Raw genomic sequence first — 21,971 nt, forward strand, 5'->3', positions numbered from 1 at the left:
TTGCTCCGGAGGACTCCTCCTCCCCTCCACCCCCCCACCCCCCCCAAAATATGTCCTTCCTCTCTAGGAATCCGCCTCTCACTTGCATCGGCATCGTTTTCACCCTTGCATGGCCGGAGGAGGAGCAGCAGGAACGCGAAATCCGCGCGCAGCGAATCGATCCTTGCAAACAATTGCGCTCTGGAAGGTCCGCTGCCGGCAGGGTTGGCCGACCGTGGCCTCCTCTGAAAAGGAGAGCTGTCCCGGCCGGCTTGCATGCTGGCTCCGTAGCAAAGCAACAACCCTGCAAGGTTGGCCCGATCGGACCAGTTTCTTTTTTAAAAAATGAATAATATTTATTTAAAGTTTCAGAAAAGTTACAAAAGTAAGAAAAAGAAAAGAAAAATAAGCAAAAAATAATAATATACAAAATACAGAAAAATAAAAACAGTTAAAAACAAATCGGACCAGTTTCTTTTTTTATTTTTATTTTTAAAAGATATTTATTAAAATTTTGCAAAAGAGATACATAAATAATAAAAGATAAAACAGACATACAACAAACAGAAATACATCAGGAAAAGGGAAAAAAAAGAACAAAAAAAGACTGTAGAAGCACTAGAGAAAAAGAAAAATCCAATTTTTAACTTCATAGTTCTATAAACCTCTTTCTTGACCTCCTCACATCTCCCTTTTTTGTGTTCCCCTTTACACAATCGGGTTCAGCAAATCCTTCCCCTTTCAAACCTCATTTATAAATTATAAGTTTCAGCCTATTATGTCTCCAATTTTTCTTCTCTTTTCAAATCAATTTTTACCTGTTCTTTATGACTTAATCCCTTGTGCCGCTTTGTATACATTTGACATAATATTACTCTGGTCTTTTTCCCCCTTTTCTTTTTAATCATTTTTGCACACTCCTTTTAACTATGTCACTAATGCCATATTGTCTTTATATCCAACATCATTTTAACATTCAAACATTTTACAATGCTTCTGCAAATAGTCTTTAAACTTCTTCCAGTCCTCTTCCACCGACTCTTCTCCCAGGTCTCGGATTCTGCCGGTCATTTCTGCCCTAACCCTAACCCTAACCCTAACCCAGTTTCTTTTTTTAAATAAATAATATTTATTTAAAGTTTCAGAAAAGTTACAAAAGTAAGAAAAAGAAAAGAAAAATAAGCAAAAAAAATACAAAATACAGAAAAATAAAAACAGTTAAAAACAAATCAACCTTTCCATGTCTTGTCTTTCATTTACTTGTTTCCCTGACCTCCTCACACCACCCTTTTTTGTATTCTAGTTCAAATAGTTATTTCAGCAAATACCTTCCATTTTTGCTTTTATCCTTATAATTTATCTTAATATATTATAACTTTACATTCTCACCTATTAACAATCCATTTTTACCTACTACTTTATAACATTACTGCTAAAGCCACATAACTTCATTCCAACATCCTTCTAACATTCCTTAATTTTACAATGTTTCTGTAGATAGTCTTTAAATTTCTTCCAATCTTCTTCTACCGACTCTTCTCCCAGATCTCAGATTCTGCCAGTCATTTCCGCCAGTTCCATGTAGTCCATCACCTTCATCTGCCACCGATCGGACCAGTTTCGTCTACGGCAGGGAGGTCTGGCCCGCGAGGCATTTTTGGGCGACCCTCGACAGGATTTAATGGGGGGGGGATAGAATCATAGGATTGTAAATTGGGAAAGGGTCCCACGGGTCATCTAGTCCAACCCCCGGCAATACAGAAATAAAGCCTTGAAAAAATTATTTTTGTGTGTCATGCAATCTTAACAGAAGCCCACCTGTCTTGTTTTAAATTATATTAAATTTGCTAAATTTAACCCATTATTAGATTAGTGCGCGCGCACACATAGATTAGCACGCACGCACACACATATAGATTAACACACATACACACATACAGAGATATATACATTATTATTATTAAGTTTGCAGATGACACCACCATAATGGGTTTAATAACAGGTGGAGATGAATCAGCTTATAGAGGGGAGGTCCAAGAAATATCTACATGGTGCCTAGGGAACAACTTGCACCTTAATATCAGCCAGACAAAGGAGATGGACTTTCGGAGGAAAAGAGAAGTAGCCCCGCAGTACATCGGTGAGGGCTGTGTGAAGTCTCTTCCTTTAAATTCCTAGGAGTTTATCTCAGTGAAGAGGAGTTTGGAGTTTGTTATGTACTGAAGTTCTCACCCTGGGCCAGCAGGGGGATACTGTAGATAGTTATGCAAATGAAGGATAGAAAAGTGACGTTCAGTGATTGGATAGTTTTAGAAAATGGTAACAGTTGCTTTGTTCTGGAGCTCTATATAAGCAGGCTGACTGAGCTCCTCAGCCTAGTTCTCTTCTGGCATCTGAAAAAAGAAGAGCTGTTTAAAGAATCGCTGTGTCGTCTGACATGTTCGCCCACAACTTAACAGATTTGATATCCCGCTTTATCACTACCCTCCTAAGAAGTCTCAAAGCGGCTAACATTCTCCTTTCCCTTCCTCCCCCACAACAAACACTTTGTGAGGTGAGTGGGGCTGAGAGAGTTCAGAGAAGTGTGACTGGCCCAAGGTCACCCAGCAGCTGCATGTGGAGGAGCGAACCCGGTTCACCAGATTACGAGTCTACTGCTCTTAACCACTACACCACACTTGGAAAATAAATACAACCCAGGTGGTTAAGAAAGCCCAACAGAGACTCCATCTCTTCAGAGTATTGCAGAAGAACGATGTCAATCAACATTTGATTATCTCCTTCTACCGGTCAACAATAGAAAGTGTCCTTTCATACTGCATCACAGTGTGGTATGCTGATTTGACATCATCTGATAGGAAGTGCCTACAGAGGGTGGTGAATACAGCAGAAGATACTATGGGCTGTCCCGTGAATCCACTGGATGAAATACACACCCTGGCCGGCACTTTCTTGATCTCCTGCCCTCAGCTTCTATCCATGGGCTGTTAGGCTGCTGAATGAAAAGATAACAACAGGGCAACTGACTTTCGGGTTTGGTGTCTGTGTGCGTCAGTAAACGAGGGGAATTTAAGACTAAGAGAGCTGAGTGGGGGTTGCTCGTGTAATCTCACTGTATACAGATTTTACAAGTGACAATAAAGTATTTCAAAATTTCAAATTTCAATACACACACACACATAATTACATTTTCTGCTTTACAATTTAGAGTATTCATTCAAAAACCTTAAAATATCAATGACTTCCCTTCTCTTTCCATGTTTCATTTTACATAGCATAAATCCCTGCATATTTTATATAAACTAAACCATTCAGTATTCCAATATTGCATCCACCAAAACCTACTTACACTTGAATTTATCCGAATGCTGCCAACGTTTTCAAGTGTGCACAATTTCCCCCCCAAAAAATTAAACCCATTCTTGGTTGTGCATAAGGTCACCTAGTCGCAGCTCCCTACAAAGCAGGAATCTTTCACCCAACGTGGGGCTCTCGAACCCACAACCCAGAGATTAAGAGCTTCATGCTCTCCTGACATGAGCTATCCCAGCGGACGAAATTAACCCTCGAACGTCAAAGCATACACACAGCCCCAAAGGTGCAAATTTTCAAAGGTTTATTAAAGGGAAAGGGGGGGGGGTGACAAAAAGATAGGATGAAAAGAAATAAATCACTTTGCACTAGATCACTGTTTCCCAAAGCGGGTTATACCGCCCGCCCCCAGGGGGTGCTGGAACAATCCAGGGCCTCGTGTGTAACCGGGGGGGGGGGGCATTTAATAAAAATAAGGGGGCAGTGGAAGCGTAAAGAAAGAAGAAAGTTTTGAAGAACTGTACGTTTCATCTGTTGTGTAACAATGCTTACTGCCAGCAATATGTAGATAGAAATAAAAGTAAAGGTACCCCTGACCATTAGGTCCAGTCGCGGACGACTCTGGGATTGCGGAACTTATCTCGCTTTACTGGCCGAGGGAGCCGGCGTTTGTCCACAGACAGTTTTCCGGGTCATGTGGCCAGCATGACTAAGCCGCTTCTGGTGAACCAGAGCAGCGCACGGAAACGCTGTTTACCTTCCCACCAGAGAGGTACCTATTTATCTGCTTGCACTTTTGATGTGCTTTCGAACGGCTAGGTGGGCAGGAGCAGGAACCGAGCAACGGGAGCTCACCCCGTTGCGGGAATTCGAACCGCTGACCTTCTGATCAGCAAGTCCTAGGCTCTGTGGTTTAACCCACAGCGCCACCCGCGCCCCATGTAGACAGAAACACAGATACAGTGGTGCCCCACAAGACGAATGCCTCGCAAGACGGAAAACCCGCTAGACGAAAGGGTTTTCCGTTTTGGAGGTGCTTCGCAAAACGAATTTCCTATGGGCTTGCTTCGCAAGAAGAAAATGTCTTGCGAGTTCCTGCGGGGTTTTTTCCTCCACCCCCCCCCTTTTCTAAGCCGCTAAGCCGCTTATCTGCTTATCTGCTAAGCCAATAAGCCGCTAAAAGCTGCTAATAGCGCTAATCCGCTAAGCCGTCAATAGGGTTGCTTCGCAAGACAAAAAAACCGCTAGACGAAGAGACTCGCGGAACGGATTCTTTTCGTCTTGCCAGGCACCACTGTATCTAAAAGAACAGAAATTTGCCACTGCATCTTTCTGTTTGTTTGCTTAAAGAAGGTAGGTTTCTAGGGGGCACTGAGTAATATATTTCTTTCTGGAAAGGGGGCGGTAGGCCAAATAAGTTTGGGAACATTTGCACCAGACAGACTTAGTGAGAAGTTCCAAAACATGCATGGAATAACCTTGTAGTGCGAGACAGCAGAGGGATGTTGAAAGGGAAGACCAATTTCACAGGGGAAGGGCCCTACTTTTAGCCCTGTAACTCTGGGCACAGGGGGAAGGAAATCTGCCAAACAGGATGGCATTTGGGGATGCCCTGGGTGGCATGACCCTTTGGCACCAAGGCAAAGAGGATGTCAGTCGGAGGAGCAAGAGATGTTTCCTCCAGGCGCCTGGCAAAAAGGACTCTAGGTGGGTATGGTGGGAGTGATTCCATCTTGCGGCTTTTGTTGCGTAACTGGACATAAAACAACAGAAGAGATTCAAGATCATTGGCACAGAAAAATGGAGACGGACTTTTTTTCTTCTCCAGCTTCTTCGCAGCTCATGGAACAATCTGGGAATTGATAGGGCTTCGCCATCTGCAATTGATTTGAGATGTGGCCGGGTTTCTGTTCCGAGTAAAGCTCTCTAGACATTTCAACGGTTTCTCCCGTGTGGATGGCTTGATGACAACTTAGGCTTTTCCTCCAAGCAAATCTCTTTCCGCACTCCAGACACTCGTACGGCTTCTCCCCGGTGTGGATTCTCTGATGACAGCTAAGGCTAGTGTTCCTGGTGAAGCTCTTGCCGCACTCCAAGCATTTATATGGCGTCTCCCCTCTGTGAGTCAGTTGATGCACGGTGAGGTAATTTTTCTGAGTGAAGCTTTTCCCGCACTCCGGGCATTTAAATGGTTTCTGCCCTCTGTGCTTCATCTGATGTAAACTGAGGTTCTTCTTCTCTGTGAAGTTTTTCCCGCACTCCAAACATTGATACGGCTTCGCCCCGGTGTGACTCCTCTGATGCCTGTTGAGGTCCGTTTTCCGAATAAAGCTCTTCCCGCACTCTAAACACATATACGGTTTCTCTCCGGTGTGAATTCGGAGGTGATTTTTAAGGTGGCCTTCGTACCAAAAGCCCTGGCCGCACGCCAGGCATTTATACGGCTTCTCCCCAAAATGAACCCTTCTGTGTCTGTTGAGATCTTTGAGCTGGCCAAAGCTCTTTCCGCACTCCAAGCACCTATACGGCTTCTCCTCCCTGTGAGTCAGTTGGTGTATCGTGAGGTAATTCTTCTGGGCAAAGTTTTTCCCGCACTCGGGGCATTTAAATGGTTTCTCCCCTCTGTGATTCATCTGATGTGTACTGAGGCTCCTCTTCTGGGTGAAGCTTTTTTCGCACTCGAGACACTTATACGGCTTCTCCACCGTGTGGATCCACTGGTGTCTCTTGAGGTCTGTCCTCTGACTGAAGCTCTTTCCGCACTCGGCGCATTTGTACGGCTTCTGCCCTGTGTGGATACGGAGGTGTTTCCGAAGGTAGGAACTTTTGGAAAAGCTCTTGCTGCAATTGATGCACTCGAAGAGCTTTCCCCCCGCGCCGCTTGCCGTGCAGATGAAATTGTCCTCGCACAAAGAGCACTGGCCGCTCTGTTTTCCACCCTCCATTTCCTCTCCCACTGGGATTTCAGCGACGTCGCCCCTTTGCGAGGAAGAAGATTTCTCCCTCCTCCTCTCCGGTTTTCCTTCTGGTTTTCTCCCCTGCTGTTCCTGCTCTTTACACCTGGCTCTTTCGTCTCCTGAGAAGAAGAGAGAAAACATGTAAAGCCTGAAATCCAAGAAGTACACTAACTAAGAATTGATTGCTGTTGTGGGAAATAGGGGAAAGGAGAAAAATTTGCTATACAAAGCGGGATTAAGATGGTTGCCTCCCCCCCAACCTGAAGCATTTCCCAATATAGAACCCCACTCTTTCAATAATAATAACAATAATTTATTATTATTATTATTATTTATACCCCACTCATCTGGCGGGGTTTTCCCAGCCACTCTGGGCAGCTCCCAACAGAATGTAGTAATAATAATAATAATAATAATAATAATAATAATAATAATATGCTATGTTCTGGGTGCAGAGAACACATTTCCTCCTTTTTTTGAGAGAAATGCAGAGAGGGTGGTCATCCTACTGCTTAGCATTCTAAGGGATAAAACAAACTGGATTCCTCAAGAGGAAGGAAATTTGGATTTGAGAAGAGATGATGATGATGATTTATTTATACCCCGCCCATCTGGCTGGGTTTCCCCAGCCACTCTGGGCGCCTCCCAACAAAATATTAAAAACAAAATAAAACATCAAACATTAAAAACTTCCCTAAGCAGTGCTGCCTTCAGATGTCTTCTAAAAGTCAGATAGTTGTTTATTTCCTTGACATCTGATGGGACGGCATTCCATAGGGTGGGCGCCACTATTAAGAAGGCCCTCTGACTGGTATGTATTCAAATAAAGGAATACATTAAATAAGTTGCCAGGAAACATGCCTTGAGGCAAATAGGGTTGCCATACGTCCGGGATTCGGCCACCGGAAACAGCTCCCCTTCAGAAAGTGCCTTAATGTCCCACAACCCATGTCAAAGGTGTAGACTTTGGCGAATTTCTTTTAAAAATAGTTCAAAAAAAATTTTTTTATGGACTTCATGGATTTCCACTAGTTATCGTGGAAAACTAGCACTTGCAGAAAATAGGCAGAAAATATCTTATTCTCAGATGAGACCAGCGGGGGGAAAACGCATCTTGATTGTTAGGAAGAAAAGGAACAGCCAACCCTCCCTGCCTTGTAATCTATTAAAAGGAAAAGTTTCACTAGGGTCTTATCAACCCCAAACCAAGGGCAGGTGCAAGGGGCAAGGGGCCTCACCCAAAAAGGCCACGATGCCTCCATTCTCCTCCATGACTTCCCTGTGCAGGGTTCTTTGGCTCGGATCCAGCAGCTCCCACTCCTCCTCAGTGAAACACACAACCACCTCCTCGAGCGTCACCAGACCCTGAAAGGAAAGAGACCATTTCCCGCTCACAGTTAATGCAACAGATAATAATAACAATAACAGCAACAGCAGCAGCAACAACAACAACAATAATAATTTATTTATACCCCAGGCACTCTGGGCGGCTCCCAAGAGAATATTAAAAACACAATAAAACATCAAACATTAAAAAGTTTCCTAAACAGGGCTGCCTTCAGATGTCTGCTAAAAGTCGGATAGTTCCTTGATATCTGATGGGAGGGTTTATCACAGGGCAGGTGCCACCACCGAGAAGGCCCTCTGCCTGGTTCCCTGTAACCTCACTTCTCGCAGTGAGGGAACCGCCAGAAGGCCCTTGGAAGAGACCTCAGTGTCCGGGCTGAACGATGGGGGTGGAGACGCTCCTTCGGGTATACTGGGCTGAGGCCATTTAGGGCTTTAAAGCTCAGCACCAACACCTTGAATTGTGCTCAGAAACGTACTGGGAGCCAATGTAGGTCTTTCAGGACCGGTGTTATATGGTCTCGGTGGCCACTCCCAGTCACCAGCCTCGCTGCCGCATTCTGGATTAATTACAGTTTCTGGGTCACCCTCAAAGGTAGCCCCATGTAGAGAAAGAACATATAATACACTCGGAGAATTCTGACTTAGCTCCTTCCTCTTTCTCATCAGACGGCAAAGAGAAAGAAACAAAGGACAATACTCCCATTTTCCAGAACACAGTAACACAAAACATCCTGTCTCCGTCAGTGGAATGAAAACATACACTGTCATGTGATAGACAACAATCTCATGACTGCAAACATGGAGCAGAAATCCTAACATTAACGTGCTGTAAACCGCTTTTTTTTTCTTTCAAAATATAAAGAGGTATAGAAATGAAATTAATACTACTATACTACTACTACTAATAAAGGAGCCTAGACATTCAGTTGTGGCAACTGTAACTTAGGTTTAAGGTGCCATTTGGCGATTAGCTTATATATCTGAGCTTCTGGCACTGGGCGTTCTCTGTGGTAGCCCCTAACCTGTGCCACTCCCTCCCCCACAGAGATGCATCTGGCACCTTTATTGTGGAGCTCCCAGAAAATGCTGAAGATGCACCTCTTTACCCTGGCTTTTGGCACTTGAAGTGTGTGTTTTTAGGGGACCCACTTCATTTTCATGGTTTCAAGCTGTTTTAAATTGCTTTTGGCGCTGTTCTTGATGCTGTCACCCACCCTGGGACCTTAGGGTGAAGGGAAGGTGACAAATTTATTATTTCCTTTTAGTTATTTAATTTTTATACCACCCTTCACCCAGTGGTTCAAAAGATAAAAATACAAGGTAAAAACACATAATAAAAACAGGAACAAAACAGGAACACCATAAACCAATAACCCACTCACCCCTCACATTTTAAAATTAAATATATGAATTACTTAATTAATTAATACTGTTTCCAGAGACAGAGTTGTGAAGAACCAGGGTAGCTAGGTTGGCTAGAGCATGGCGCTGATAATGCCAGGGTTGCAGGTTCAATCCCCATATGGGAAGGCTGTATTATTATTATTATTATTATTATTATTATTATTATTATTAGAATTTATATACCACCCTAAACCCAGAGGTCTCAGGCCAGTTCACAGAAAATATCACAATATATAAAATCAAAATTAAAAACAACCCAATAACACCCCCCCCAAAAAAAAGAGCCACATTTTAAAAGGCTATAGGATGTCCATCAGGCCAACCAAAGGCCTGGTTAAAAAGGGACATTTTTGTCTGGTTCCTAAAGGTGTATAAGGAAGGTGCCAGGCGAACTTCCCTGGGGAGAGCATTTCACAGACAGTGAGCCACTACCGAGAAGGCATATTGCTGTTGACATTTCCATTCCACCTTAAGGAACAGACATGGGATTGTTACATGTCACATGTCTGTTTACATTCCAGCACAGTATGCTGGGAACTTCCGTTGTGTGTGTAGCTTTTGCTTTTGCTGCTCTTTCTGAGACGACGAGAGAGACGACATGTTTCTTTGTCCTGATTTATGATTAATAAATCTGTAGTTATAGTATGCTTCCACAAGCCTCACGCCTATTCTGTGTGCTCTGTTCAATCTGCTGATAGTGTGCCCTGGCTCAGAAGCCCGGGTCGCTGATTTACATCAGAGCAGAGGTGATGGTCTTTGCAGCGGGCCGCTGGAAGGAGACGGCCCAGCCGGGGCTAGCCAGCTGGCCTCCCGGCCCTCTGCATGTCGACAATTCCTGCATTGCAAGGGGGTTGGACTAGATGACCCTCAGGTCCCCTTCCAACTCTATGATCTTACTTGATCTGTATGCTGAGTAGTAGCTTCAGCACAAAGAGATGATCTTTCCAGCATCAGTGGAGCCTCCTTTGCCTCAGGAACATCAGCGGTCACTCCTTCAAACAGGCCCTGTAAGGAAAACAGGGATTAAAGACAGACAGAGAGAGAGAGAGAAGGATTAGCAAAAAGAAACGCCCTAGGTCCGGAGTGGGATGTCACCTCTGAAGAGGATTTGTAGGGAAAGTGGGCCAACTGGCAGGGTTTCGCAATATTATTGGAAATCTCTGTGTTATCAGGATGAAACTGTCTCTCACCAGATTCTGGGAGTAAAGAGAGAAATGGATGAGAAAAAGGATATACATGGAATACGTGTTAGGAGATGCCCTAATGTAACATGTCACTCGATAAAACTTCTTCAGACACTGAATACCTGGGTAAACATAGATGATAGAGAGAGAGAGAGAGAGAGAGAGAGAGAGAGAGAGAGATAATAGATAGATAGATAGATAGATGATAGATAGATAGATAGATAGATAGATGATAGATAGATGGTAGATGATAGATAGATGATAGATATAGATAGATAGATAGATAGATAGATAGATAGATAGATAGAGGATTTTTAAACATTTATATTCTAAATACCTAAACAATAGAAGAAAAGGGATAATGAATGACCAGCACATCAGTTGTAATATAGCAGTTAAAGTTTAACAAGTAATTTATTTTTGCCGCAGCTTCTAATATCCAAAACAATAAAAATGTTTTTGTTTATTTTATGAAAATACAGCCATCAGCACAAAACTACGAAAATGAAACTCTCTCACCTGCAGCTCTGTCTGCTTTTTCTCCTCTGCCCGACTCAGGAGGAAACCTTCTGCCAGGGCCACCGCCTGGGAACTGGTCTCTGCTCCGCATTCCCTGACCCAGTTCGCCATCTCCGGGGGGAGGACAGCCAGGAACTGCTCCAAGATCACCAGGTCCAGGATCTGAGCTTTTGTGTATCGCTCCGGCTTCAGCCACTGACAACAGAGATGGTGGAGCCGGCTGCAAACCTTTCTGGGTTCCTCGGCCTCCTGGAAGCGAAAGTGCCTGAAACGCTGGAGCCGAGCATCCGAGCTGAGTGGGTCCTCCTCCCCCAGGACCTTTTGCCGGGTGTTTTCCCAGCATCCTTTGCTGCCTGTGGCTTGAATGGCATGGTAGCCTCTCCCTGCCACTGGGCCAGCCAATTCTGCCTCTTCCACCTTCACCGCATGATCTGATGGAGCCTCCGACATGGCTGAAAAACGTGTCCCTTTCCCTACTCGGTCAGATGCCGTCTTAAGGAAAAAGCTGGCCAAAGAAGCGAGGACCCGGAGACCTTCACAGCCGAGAAAGATACCTGTGAATAAGACCATTTTGAATATATTTCATTTTATCGATTGCAAGGAGATAAATAAGAAAAATAAAAAGTAAAGGGGAAATTAAAAAGGATACCTTAAAAAAACATTTTAAAAGGCCAAGGAGAACAGCAATAACAAAATACAGTGGTGCCTCAGGTTAAAGATGCTTCAGGTTATAGACACTTCAGGTTACAGACTCCGCTAACCCAGAAATAGTACCTCAGGTTAAGAACTTTGCTTCAGGATGAGAACAGAAATCGCGCGGCGGCAGCGGGAGGGCTCATTAGCTAAAGTGGTACCTCAGGTTAAGAACAGTTTCAAGTTAAGAACAGACCTCCAGAAAGAATTAAGTTCTTAACCTGTGGTACCACTGTAAACCATATACGTTACAAAACTATATACAATCATCCCTCATGTTACGTCCGCTTCATGTTACGTTCTTTCAGGTTACGTCCTGCGGCGACCCGGAAGTACCGGAAAGGGTTACTTCCGGGTTTTGCCGCAAGCGCAGAAGCGCAAAATGACGTCACATGCATGCGCAGAAGCAGCAAATCGCATGGCCACTGCGGGTTGCGCTCTTTTCTTTTTTTTCTTTTTTTTTTAAATATTTTTTATTAATTTTCATAAAACAAAAAACACACAAATAAACAAACAATACATGACTTCCCCATGCCTCCCCTTCACTGCACCCCTGTTTCAAAAATTTTTTAGCAATCCTTCATTCCTTTTCAAAATTTGATTTCCCTCCAAATTTTCTTAACTTAAATATTTACAGCTATAGTTCTCTGTTTCTTAACCCTTAACATTTTATCAGTCCGAGATTTTGCAACAGTTCTTAAGATATAATTTAAATTTTTTCCAGTCCTCTTCCACTGTCTCCCTCCTCTGATCACGGATTCTGCCGGTCATCTCTGCCAGTCCCATGAATTCAGTCACCTTCGTCTGCCATTCTTCCAGAGTAGGTAATTCTTGCATCTTCCAATACTTTGCCAGGAGAATTCTTGCTGCTGTAGTTGCGTACATAAAAAAGGTCTTATCTTTCTTTGGTACCAATTGGCCGACCATGCCCAAGAGAAAAGCCTCCGGTTTCTTTACAAATGTCCACTTAAGGACTTTCTTAATTTCATTATAGATCATTTCCCAGTAGGCTTTAACCTTTGGGCAGGTCCACCAAAGATGATAAAAAGTTCCTTCGCATTCGTTACATTTCCAGCATTTATTACTGGGCAAATGATATATCTTTGCAAGCTTGACTGGAGTCATGTACCATCTATAGATCATTTTCATTATGTTTTCTTTCAAGGCACTACATGCCGTAAATTTAAGGCCTGTGGTCCATAACTGTTCCCAGTCAGCAAACATAATATCATGACCTAAGTCTTGTGCCCATTTAATCATAGCTGATTTAACTGTTTCATCCTGTGTATTCCATTATACACGGGTTGCGCTCTTTTCATGTTGCGAACAGGCCTCCGGAACGGATCCCGTTCGCAACCAGAGGTACCACTGTATAGTATATATGTAAATAAAATCATTGTTTTCCACTTGTGTACTGTAGCTCAGTCGGTAGAACACGAGACTCTTACTCTCAGGTTTGTGGGTTTGAACCCCATGTTTGGTGAAAGATTCCTGCATTGCAGGGGGCTTGACTAGATGACTCTTGGGGTCCCTTTCAGTGCTGCCGTTCTATGATTCTAAGCTGGCTCCCCATGGAATCTTTCAATGTTTGATGTTGTTGTTGCTGTTTTTCCTGTACAGTGGTGCCTCGCAAGACGAAAAGAATCCGTTCCGCGATTCTCTTCGTCTAGCGGTTTTTTCGTCTTGCGAAGCAAGCCCATTGACAGCTTAGCGGATTAGCGCTATTAGCGGTCTAGCGGCTTTTAGCGATCAGCTGAGAAGCGGCTTATCAGCGGATCAGCTGTTAAGCGGCTTAGCGGCTTAGGAAAAGGGCGAAAAAAGCAAAAAAACCCCGCGGGAACTCGCAAGATTTTTCCGTCTTGCGAAGCAACCCCATAGAGAAATTCGTTTAGCGAAGCGCCTCCAAAACGGAAAACCCTTTCGTCTAGCGGGTTTTCCGTCTTGCGAGGTGTTCGTCTTGCGGGGCACCACTGTACAGTGGTACCTCAGGTTTAGAACTTAATTCCTTCTGGAAGTCCGTTCTTAACCTGAAACTGTTCTTAACCTGAGGTACCACTTTAGCTATTGGGGCCTCCCGCTGCCACTGAGCAATTTCTGTTCTCATCCTGAGGCAAAGTTCTTAACCCGAGGTACTATTTCTGGGTTAGTGGAGTCTGTAACCTGAAGCATCTGTAACCTGAAGCGTCTGTAACCCAAGGTACCACTGTATTTCTGTTGGAATGGCAGGAGCAACCCAGTGGGGTATAAGAAATATATGGTGGTGATGACGAATGCCTGCTTGTCTTTTCTCCCCAGTCCCTCGTAGAATCTTAGAGTTGGAAGGGACGTGAGGGTCATCTAGTCCAACCCCCTGCAATAATAATAATAATAATAATAATAATAATAATAATAATAATAATAAATTTATTTATATCCTGCCCTCCCCAGCCGAAGCCGGGCTCAGAGTGGCTAACAACAGTAAAAATAACACAGTTTACATAAAATCACAATCAATTAACTGAAAAACATTCTAAAATCAATTCATTCTAAAATCAATTCCGAGTCAAATTCATGGCAGTTCTATGAGGATTACAGAAGGAGGGGGTCAGGCTGTGCCTTGGCCAAAGGCCTGGTGGAACAGCTCTGTCTTGCAGGCCCCGTGGAAAGATGTCAAGTCCTGCAGGGCCCTAGTCTCTTGGGACAGAGCGTTCCACCAGATCGGGGCCACAGCCGAAAAAGACCCTGCCTCTGGTTGAGGCCAGCCTAACCTCCCTGTGGCCCGGGACCTCCATGATGTTTTTATTTGAAGACCGTAAGGTCCTCCGTGGGACATACCCGGAGAGGCAGTCCCATAGGTATGAATCTCAGCTAAAGCATCCCTGACAGATGGGCATCCAACCGCTGCTTTCAAAACCTCCAAGGAAGGAGTCCATCACCTCCCGAAGGAGGCCATTCCACGGTCAAACAGCTCTGACTGTCAGAAAGTTTTTCCATATGTTTAGTCAGAATCTCCTTGCTTGTAACTTGAAGCCATGGGTTCGAGTCCTACCCTCTGGAACAGGAGAAAACAAGCTTGCTCCACCTTCCATGTGACAGCCCTTGAGATATTTGAAGATGGCTCTCCTTTCTCCTCCCAGTCTCTTCTTTTCCAGGCTACCCATCTCCCTCCGAAGGCTTGGTTTCCAGACCCTTGATCATCTTGGCCGCCCTCCTCTTCCCCCACCTTCCAGCTTGTCGATATCCATTTTGTCCAGCCCTACTGGGCTTCTCCCCACTTGGGGGCTTTCTCCCCACCCACCCCTTCCGTTTCCCTGCTTGCATTTCCCAGGCTCCCAGTCCCTACTGTAAATCTGGTGGTGGTATTATTATTATTATTCAGGGAAGTTTTTTAATGTGTGACATTTTAATATATTTTTAATCTTTGTTGGAAGCTGCCCAGAGTGGCTGGGGAGACCCAGACAGATGGGCGGGGTACAAATAATAAATTGTTATTATTATTGCTTTTTCCTGGGGGGGCGGGTGGACGCAGGGGTACGCATGCCCCGAAACACATAGCTGTCAACTTTTCCCTTTTCTTGCAAGGAATCCTATTCGGAATATGGGAATTTCTTTTAAAAATAGGGAAACGTTGACAGCTATGCCTAAACATTTTGTGAATTTTGGTACTTTTGTCCATTTACTGCGTTTATTTGAACTATAAAATGGTGGTTTTCTTGAGTCAAAATGAGAGTACCCCCTAAACATTTTTTTTATAGAAAAAAAGCACTGATCATCATTATTATTATTATTATTCAGATTTACACACCACCCTTCATCCAAAGAACACGGGGCAATTCTGCAACATGAAAACACAAACATGCATAAGAGAATAATCATCATAATAAAATATAGCAATGACACCCCCCAGGCCACCCTGCACCAAATGCAGGAGGAGAGAGGCGACCCCAGATTTACCTGCTACCCCGAATTAAATTGACACCCTGCTCCTTATGCAGGATCAGGACGCAACCCCGCCGCAAAGCACCCTCTGCTCGCCATGGGATCGCCTCTCCAGCTTCCCAGATCCGCAAGGCAGGATGGGGAGGGGCCTTTGCTAGGGAGACTTTTGCCCTCCCCCTCTCCACCCACCCGCCCCCCAGATTTCTCTCCTCTCTAGGAACCGGCCTCCAGTTAACCCTCTGAGGACCGGGGAGCAGGATCGCTGCCTCCTGCAGTCCCGTGGCCACCTGCGCGCTGCAGAGCTGCCTTCCCTCTTTTTTTTTTTTAAAAAAATTGATATTTATTAAGGTTTTAAAGCTTACAAAAAGAAAAAAGAGGGAACAAGAGAGCTGAAATCACAAACCCCACGTCGCAACAGTTTGTTTTTATGCATTGTCTTGTTTTTTCTTTAACTTGGTGTTCCCTCTTTTTTTTAAAAAAAAGATATTTATTAAGGTTTTAAAGCTTACAAAAAGAAAAAAGAGGGAACAAGAGAGCTGAAATCACAAACCCCACGTCACAACAGTTTGTTTTTATGCATTGTCTTGTTTTTTGTTTAACTTGGTGTTCCCTCTTTTTTTTAAAAAAAAGATATTTATTAAGGTTTTAAAGCTTACAAAAAGAAAACAAGAGGGAACAAGAGAGCTGAAATCACAAACCCCACGTCACAACAGTTTGTTTTTATGCATTGTCTTGTTTTTTCTTTAACTTGGTGTTCCCTCTTTTTTTTAAAAAAAAGATATTTATTAAGGTTTTAAAGCTTACAAAAAGAAAACAAGAGGGAACAAGAGAGCTGAAATCACAAACCCCACGTCGCAACAGTTTGTTTTTATGCATTGTCTTGTTTTTTCTTTAACTTGGTGTTCCCTCTTTTTTCTTTTCTTTTTTAAAAAAAGATATTTATTAAGGTTTTAAAGCTTACAAAAAGAAAAAAGAGGGAACAAGAGAGCTGAAATCACAAACCCCACGTCACAACAGTTTGTTTTTATGCATTGTCTTGTTTTTCTTTAACTTGGTGTTCCCTCTTTTTTCTTTTTTTTTTTAAAAAAAGATATTTATTAAGGTTTTAAAGCTTACAAAAAGAAAAAAGAGGGAACAAGAGAGCTGAAATCACAAACCCCACGTCACAACAGTTTGTTTTTATGCATTGTCTTGTTTTTTGTTTAACTTGGTGTTCCCTCTTTTTTCTTTTTTTTTAAAAAAAGATATTTATTAAGGTTTTAAAGCTTACAAAAAGAAAAAAGAGGGAACAAGAGAGCTGAAATCACAAACCCCACGTCACAACAGTTTGTTTTTATGCATTGTCTTGTTTTTTCTTTAACTTGGTGTTCCCTCTTTTTTCTTTTTTTTTTTAAAAAAAAGATATTTATTAAGGTTTTAAAGCTTACAAAAAGAAAACAGAGGGAACAAGAGAGCTGAAATCACAAACCCCACGTCACAACAGTTTGTTTTTATGCATTGTCTTGTTTTTTCTTTAACTTGGTGTTCCCTCTTTTTTCTTTTTTTTTTTAAAAAAGATATTTATTAAGGTTTTAAAGCTTACAAAAAGAAAAAAGAGGGAACAAGAGAGCTGAAATCACAAACCCCACGTCGCAACAGTTTGTTTTTATGCATTGTCTTGTTTTTTGTTTAACTTGGTGTTCCCTCTTTTTTCTTTTTTTTTTAAAAAAAGATATTTATTAAGGTTTTAAAGCTTACAAAAAGAAAAAAGAGGGAACACCAAGTTAAACAAAAAACAAGACAATGCATAAAACCAAACTGTTGTGACGTGGGGTTTGTGATTTCAGCTCTCTTGACACAATATGCTGGAGACAGTTCTCTAGTAACACTTCTTTATTTAAGCAACAAGACTGAGACTTGAGGAGGGGAGAGCTACATTTATAGGGACAGGGAACTAGCTAGAAGGGATACATTTTGGAGGGAACAATCTCAGGCAATCACAGTCCTGCCTTTTGGAGGAAACCAATAAGACAGAGGATCCAAATACAGCAGCTTAAATGAACCAATAGTAGCTGTACCCTCTGGAACCAAAAGGCAGTTACTTTACCCTAATGCAAATACAGACAATAATAATACAGATATAAAATCCTTTGACTCAATACACAACACAAACAAGAAAAAAAAAATGACAAAAAAATACAATTAAAAAACAAATCAAACCTTTCCATAACTTATCTTTCATTTGCTTATTTCCTTGACCTCCTCACACCCCCTTTTTGTATTCTAGTTCAATTAGATATTTCAGCAAATCCTTTCCATCTTTGTTTTTATCCTAATAATTTATCTTGATATACTATAATTTTACATTCTCTTCTTTCGCTAATTAACAATCCATTTATACTTAACCCTTTATAACATTTCTGCTAAAACCACATAACTTCATTCCAACATCCTTCTAACATTACTTAATTTTACAATGTTTCTGTAAATAAACTTTAAATTTCTTCCAATCTTCTTCCACCGACTCTTCTCCCTGGTCTCGGATTCTGCCAGTCATTTCCGCCAGTTCCAAGTAGTCCATCACCTTCATCTGCCATTCTTCCCGGGTGGGTAGATCCTGTGTCTTCCAGTACTTTGCAATAAGTATTCTTGCTGCTGTTGTGGCATACATAAAGAAAGTTCTATCCTTCTTTCGCACCAATTGGCCGACCATGCCCAGGAGAAAGGCCTCTGGTTTCTTCAGAAAGGTATATTTAAATACCTTTTTCATTTCATTATAGATCATCTCCCAGAAAGTCTTAATCCTTGGGCATATCCACCAAAGGTGAAAAAATGTACCTTCCGTCTCTTTACATTTCCAAACAAAGCTGCCTTCCCTCGTCCGGAAAGCTTGGAAATTGCGGAGAGCTTTGACGCACCGCTGGATCACTTTTTTCTGCTTGTTGCAGCAAGTTGTAACTCACCGGACTAGCGAGCTGCATGGTTTTTAATCGGATTTTTATTTTTTACGCATGCACACAGGAGACTGGGAATAAATAAGACAATTGATGGGATAGCTCGGTTGGTAAAGCATGAGACTCTTCCCCCCAAAAAAATTATTTTCAAGTTTATACATTTCACCAATTTCACAATCATCTTAACATTTCGAAACTTGACTTCCTCCCCCACTCTTTCCGCAGTTCCTTAAATTTATTTTTAAATATCTTCTGCATATCCAAATCAACTTAATTTGCTCATTTATTCATCCACTTTAAATATATACTCTCACGAAACTTCAGGTCATTACAATAATCATGCCAATGTTCTTACCTGTTTACAATTTGTCTGTAAATATTCAATGAACCATTTACATTCTTTTATAAAAATGTTTGTTATCTTGATTTCTTATTCTTCCAGTAAGTTTTGCCATTTCTGCATATTCCGTAAGTTTTGGATCCATTCTTCCTTTGCCGGGACTCTGCTACTTTCCATTTGGGGGCAAGGAACATTCTTGCCGCTGTAGTAGCATACATGAATAACTTTCTATACAGTTTATGTAGTTTTATCCCTATAATTCCCAAAAGAATTGCTGCATAGTTTTTAATTGGGGAAAAAAAAATTAACACACACACACACGAGACTAGGAATAAATGGGCTATTGATAGGATAACTCAGTTGGTAAAGCATGAGACTTCATCTCAGGGTCTTCGAGTCTCATGTTAGGCAAACGATTCCTGCATTGCAGGGGTCCCTTTCCAATTCTATGATACATTATTTGTGCTCAGTCGGCAGAGCATGAGGCTTTTAATCTCAGCGTCGTGAGTTTGAGCCCCATGTTGGCCAAAAAGATCCCTGTGTTGGACTTGATGACACCAGGGATCCCTTCCCGCTCCACGATTCTACATGATTCTTGAAATATACTTAGAGTCAAGAGTGGATTTCATGCTCTTTATTCAACTCATAGTGGTGAGGAGGAATGGAAGTTTCCCCAAAGTATCTGCTTTATATACTGTACATTATTTACACAATGGGCTGCATGTGATTGGCTAATTCCTGAATTCTCCTGTAAGCCAATCAGGTTGTGGATTCACTTCCATCTGGAGCTGGATTGGGTGGCTCCTGCAGACCAACCATACTGCTGCATTGTTCTAGCACCAATCAGACTGCTGCATTCTGAATCCTATTGTTCTAGGACCAATCAGACTGCTGCATTTTGGATCCTATTCAACTCAGTACATAACAATTCTATGCTTCCAAAACAAAAAGAGGTTGCAAAGAGCTCCGAAAGGACCTCTTCAAACTGGGTGAATGGGTGGTAAAATATGTGCATGTGTGTATGCATATTACACTGATCCTGGTCCAACTGCACTGGCTGCCAGTTAGTTTCCAGTCCCAATTGAAAGTGCTGGTTTTGACCTACAAAGCCTTAAAACAGCTCAGGACCGCAATACCTCAAGGACAGCCTCTCCCAGTACGGTCCAGACTCTGTGCTCATCACCTGAAGCCCTGCTTCGTATGAAGTCTGGAGGGCAGCAACATGAGAACGGGGCCTTTTCTGCAGTGGCTCCCCATTTGAGTAACGCTCTCCCCAGGGACGCTCACCTGGCGCCTTCATAATATATCTTTAGGCACCAGGTGGAAATGTTCCACTTCTCCCTGGCCTTTTAAACAATATATGGCCTTTTAAATGTGTTTGGGGGGGGGAGGATTATTGGTTTGTTTTAGTTTTATTATGTATGTTGTGTTCTCTTTTTTGTATTTCTATGTATTTTATTTATGCTTTTCAGGTTTATACATTTAACTAATTTTACAATCCTTTTAATATTTCAAACCTTGACTTCCTTCCCCCCCTTTCTGCAATTCCTTAAAAAAGTTTGTTGTCTTGATTTCTTGTTCTTCCGATAAGTTTCGCAATTTCTGCATATTCCATACATTTTTGTATCCGTTCCTCCTTTGCTGGGATTGTGTGTGGGGTTTTTTGTTTTGGTTTTTTTAGGTTGCGAACCTCCCTGTCATCTTCAGATGACGGGCAGTATACAAATTTAATAAAAACTGATAAATGATAATAATATGTGTGTGTTTAATCTCTCTCTCCCAAAACAAAAAACACACATGTAGCGGCGTAGCGTGGGTTGTCAGCACCCAGGGCAAGGCAAGTAATTTGTGCCCCCTAACCCGGGGCAAGGCAAGTAATTTGTGCCCCCTAACCCGGGGCAAGGCAAGTAATTTGAGCCCCCTAACCCGGGGCAAGGCAAGTAATTTGTGCCCCCTAACCCGGGGCAAGGCAAGTAATTTGTGCCCCCTAACCCGGGGCAAGGCAAGTAATTTGAGCCCCCTAACCCGGGGCAAGGCAAGTAATTTGTGCCCCCTAACCCGGGGCAAGGCAAGTAATTTGAGCCCCCTAACCCAGGGCAAGGCAAGTAATTTGTGCCCCCTAACCCGGGGCAAGGCAAGTAATTTGTGCCCCCTAACCCGGGGCAAGGCAAGTAATTTGAGCCCCCTAACGCGGGGCAAGGCAAGTAATTTGTGCCCCCTAACCCGGGGCAAGGCAAGTAATTTGTGCCCCCTAACCCGGGGCAAGGCAAGTAATTTGAGCCCCCTAACCCGGGGCAAGGCAAGTAATTTGAGCCCCCTAACCCGGGGCAAGGCAAGTAATTTGTGCCCCCTAACCCGGGGCAAGGCAAGTAATTTGAGCCCCCTAACCCGGGGCAAGGCAAGTAATTTGAGCCCCCTAACCCGGGGCAAGGCAAGTAATTTGAGCCCCCTAACCCGGGGCAAGGCAAGTAATTTGAGCCCCCTAACCTGCCGCCGCTGCCAGCTTCTTCTTGCTACTTCCTGGGCTGGGGTATTTACAGTAAGGTAGCCACGGCGGTGGCGGCGGGTCCGTGTCAGGTGATCTGAGGCGAGTTGCCGCTGGCGCTGCCGCCCAAATGACACCGCTTGCCTGGAGGAGGAGGAGGGCAGAGAGGCAAGGAAAATGCAACATGGCCCAGCGGCAGCGGCGGCGGGGCTGTGAGGAGGGGCTGCCTGGCGCGCCCTCCGCGGCCCTGACGCACGGGGACCGTGGCGAGCGCTGAGAGCCGCTGCCTGCCGGACGCCTTCAGCCCGGACGCGCGCATAGCTCGTCGGTTCCGCGAGACATGGGACTCTGCTACAGCCTGTGCCCGAGGCTCTTCGGCGACTCCGGAGGCGGCGAGCGCGCCCCACCCGATGTTGCGCCCGGTGCGGCCAGCCCCCCCTGCACGCCCCGCGCTACGCCACTGCACACATGACCTGAAGAAAGTGGACAGAGGATTTCCCCCCCTGTCTCATAATTCCTATGGCTAAGGCAATCCCTCGGGTAAACTGGTCCCAATATTGGACTCTCTATATTGGACAAACAGGCCAGACCTTACGCCAAAGAATAAACGGACATAAATCGGACATCAGGAATCACAAGACAGAGAAACCAGTAGGAGAACACTTCAATCTCCCAGGACATTCTATACAAGATCTCAAAGTAGCTGTTTTACTACAAAGGAATTTCAGAAATAGACTGGAAAGAGAAGCTGCTGAATTACAACTTATCACCAAACTTAAAACCATGGAGAGACCTGGTCTGAACAAAGACCTTGGATTCTTATCTCATTATACATGACAAAGCCATTTTTCACCTTTTCACCCCTTGCTTTTTCCTGTAAGACCTATTGCAGTCGTT

At 43.4% G+C, this 21,971-nt stretch overlaps 1 protein-coding gene across 1 annotated transcript; it reads right to left on the reverse strand.

Annotated features, from left to right (window-relative positions):
* Positions 1-4,691: 4,691 nt before the first annotated feature.
* On the reverse strand, positions 4,692-15,540 carry LOC309336695 (uncharacterized protein). The gene is made up of 5 exons (XM_081852876.1): positions 15,339-15,540; positions 10,706-11,259; positions 9,900-10,007; positions 7,487-7,613; positions 4,692-6,367 (listed from the first exon to the last, which is right to left on the reverse strand). Exons 2-5 carry the CDS (start codon positions 11,153-11,155, stop codon positions 5,076-5,078), a joined length of 1,977 nt encoding a protein of 658 aa, XP_081709002.1. The 5' UTR covers positions 11,156-11,259; positions 15,339-15,540; the 3' UTR covers positions 4,692-5,075.
* Between the last annotated feature and the right edge of the window lie 6,431 nt (positions 15,541-21,971).

Source organism: Podarcis erhardii (genome assembly GCF_964252035.2).
Source record: "Podarcis erhardii genome assembly, chromosome: 2".
NCBI lineage: Eukaryota > Metazoa > Chordata > Lepidosauria > Squamata > Lacertidae > Podarcis > Podarcis erhardii.

Excerpts from the sequence above, each read along its gene's own strand:
- LOC309336695 (XM_081852876.1), bottom strand. The coding sequence starts at position 11,155 with ATGTCGGAGGCTCCATCAGATCATGCGGTGAAGGTGGAAGAGGCAGAA. Across the intron at positions 10,008-10,705 it reads AAAAGCAGACAGAGCTGCAG|GGCCTGTTTGAAGGAGTGAC; the intron begins GTGAGAGAGTTT and ends TTTTCCTTACAG. Across the intron at positions 6,368-7,486 it reads AGGCATCGTGGCCTTTTTGG|GAGACGAAAGAGCCAGGTGT; the intron begins GTGAGGCCCCTT and ends TCTTCTTCTCAG.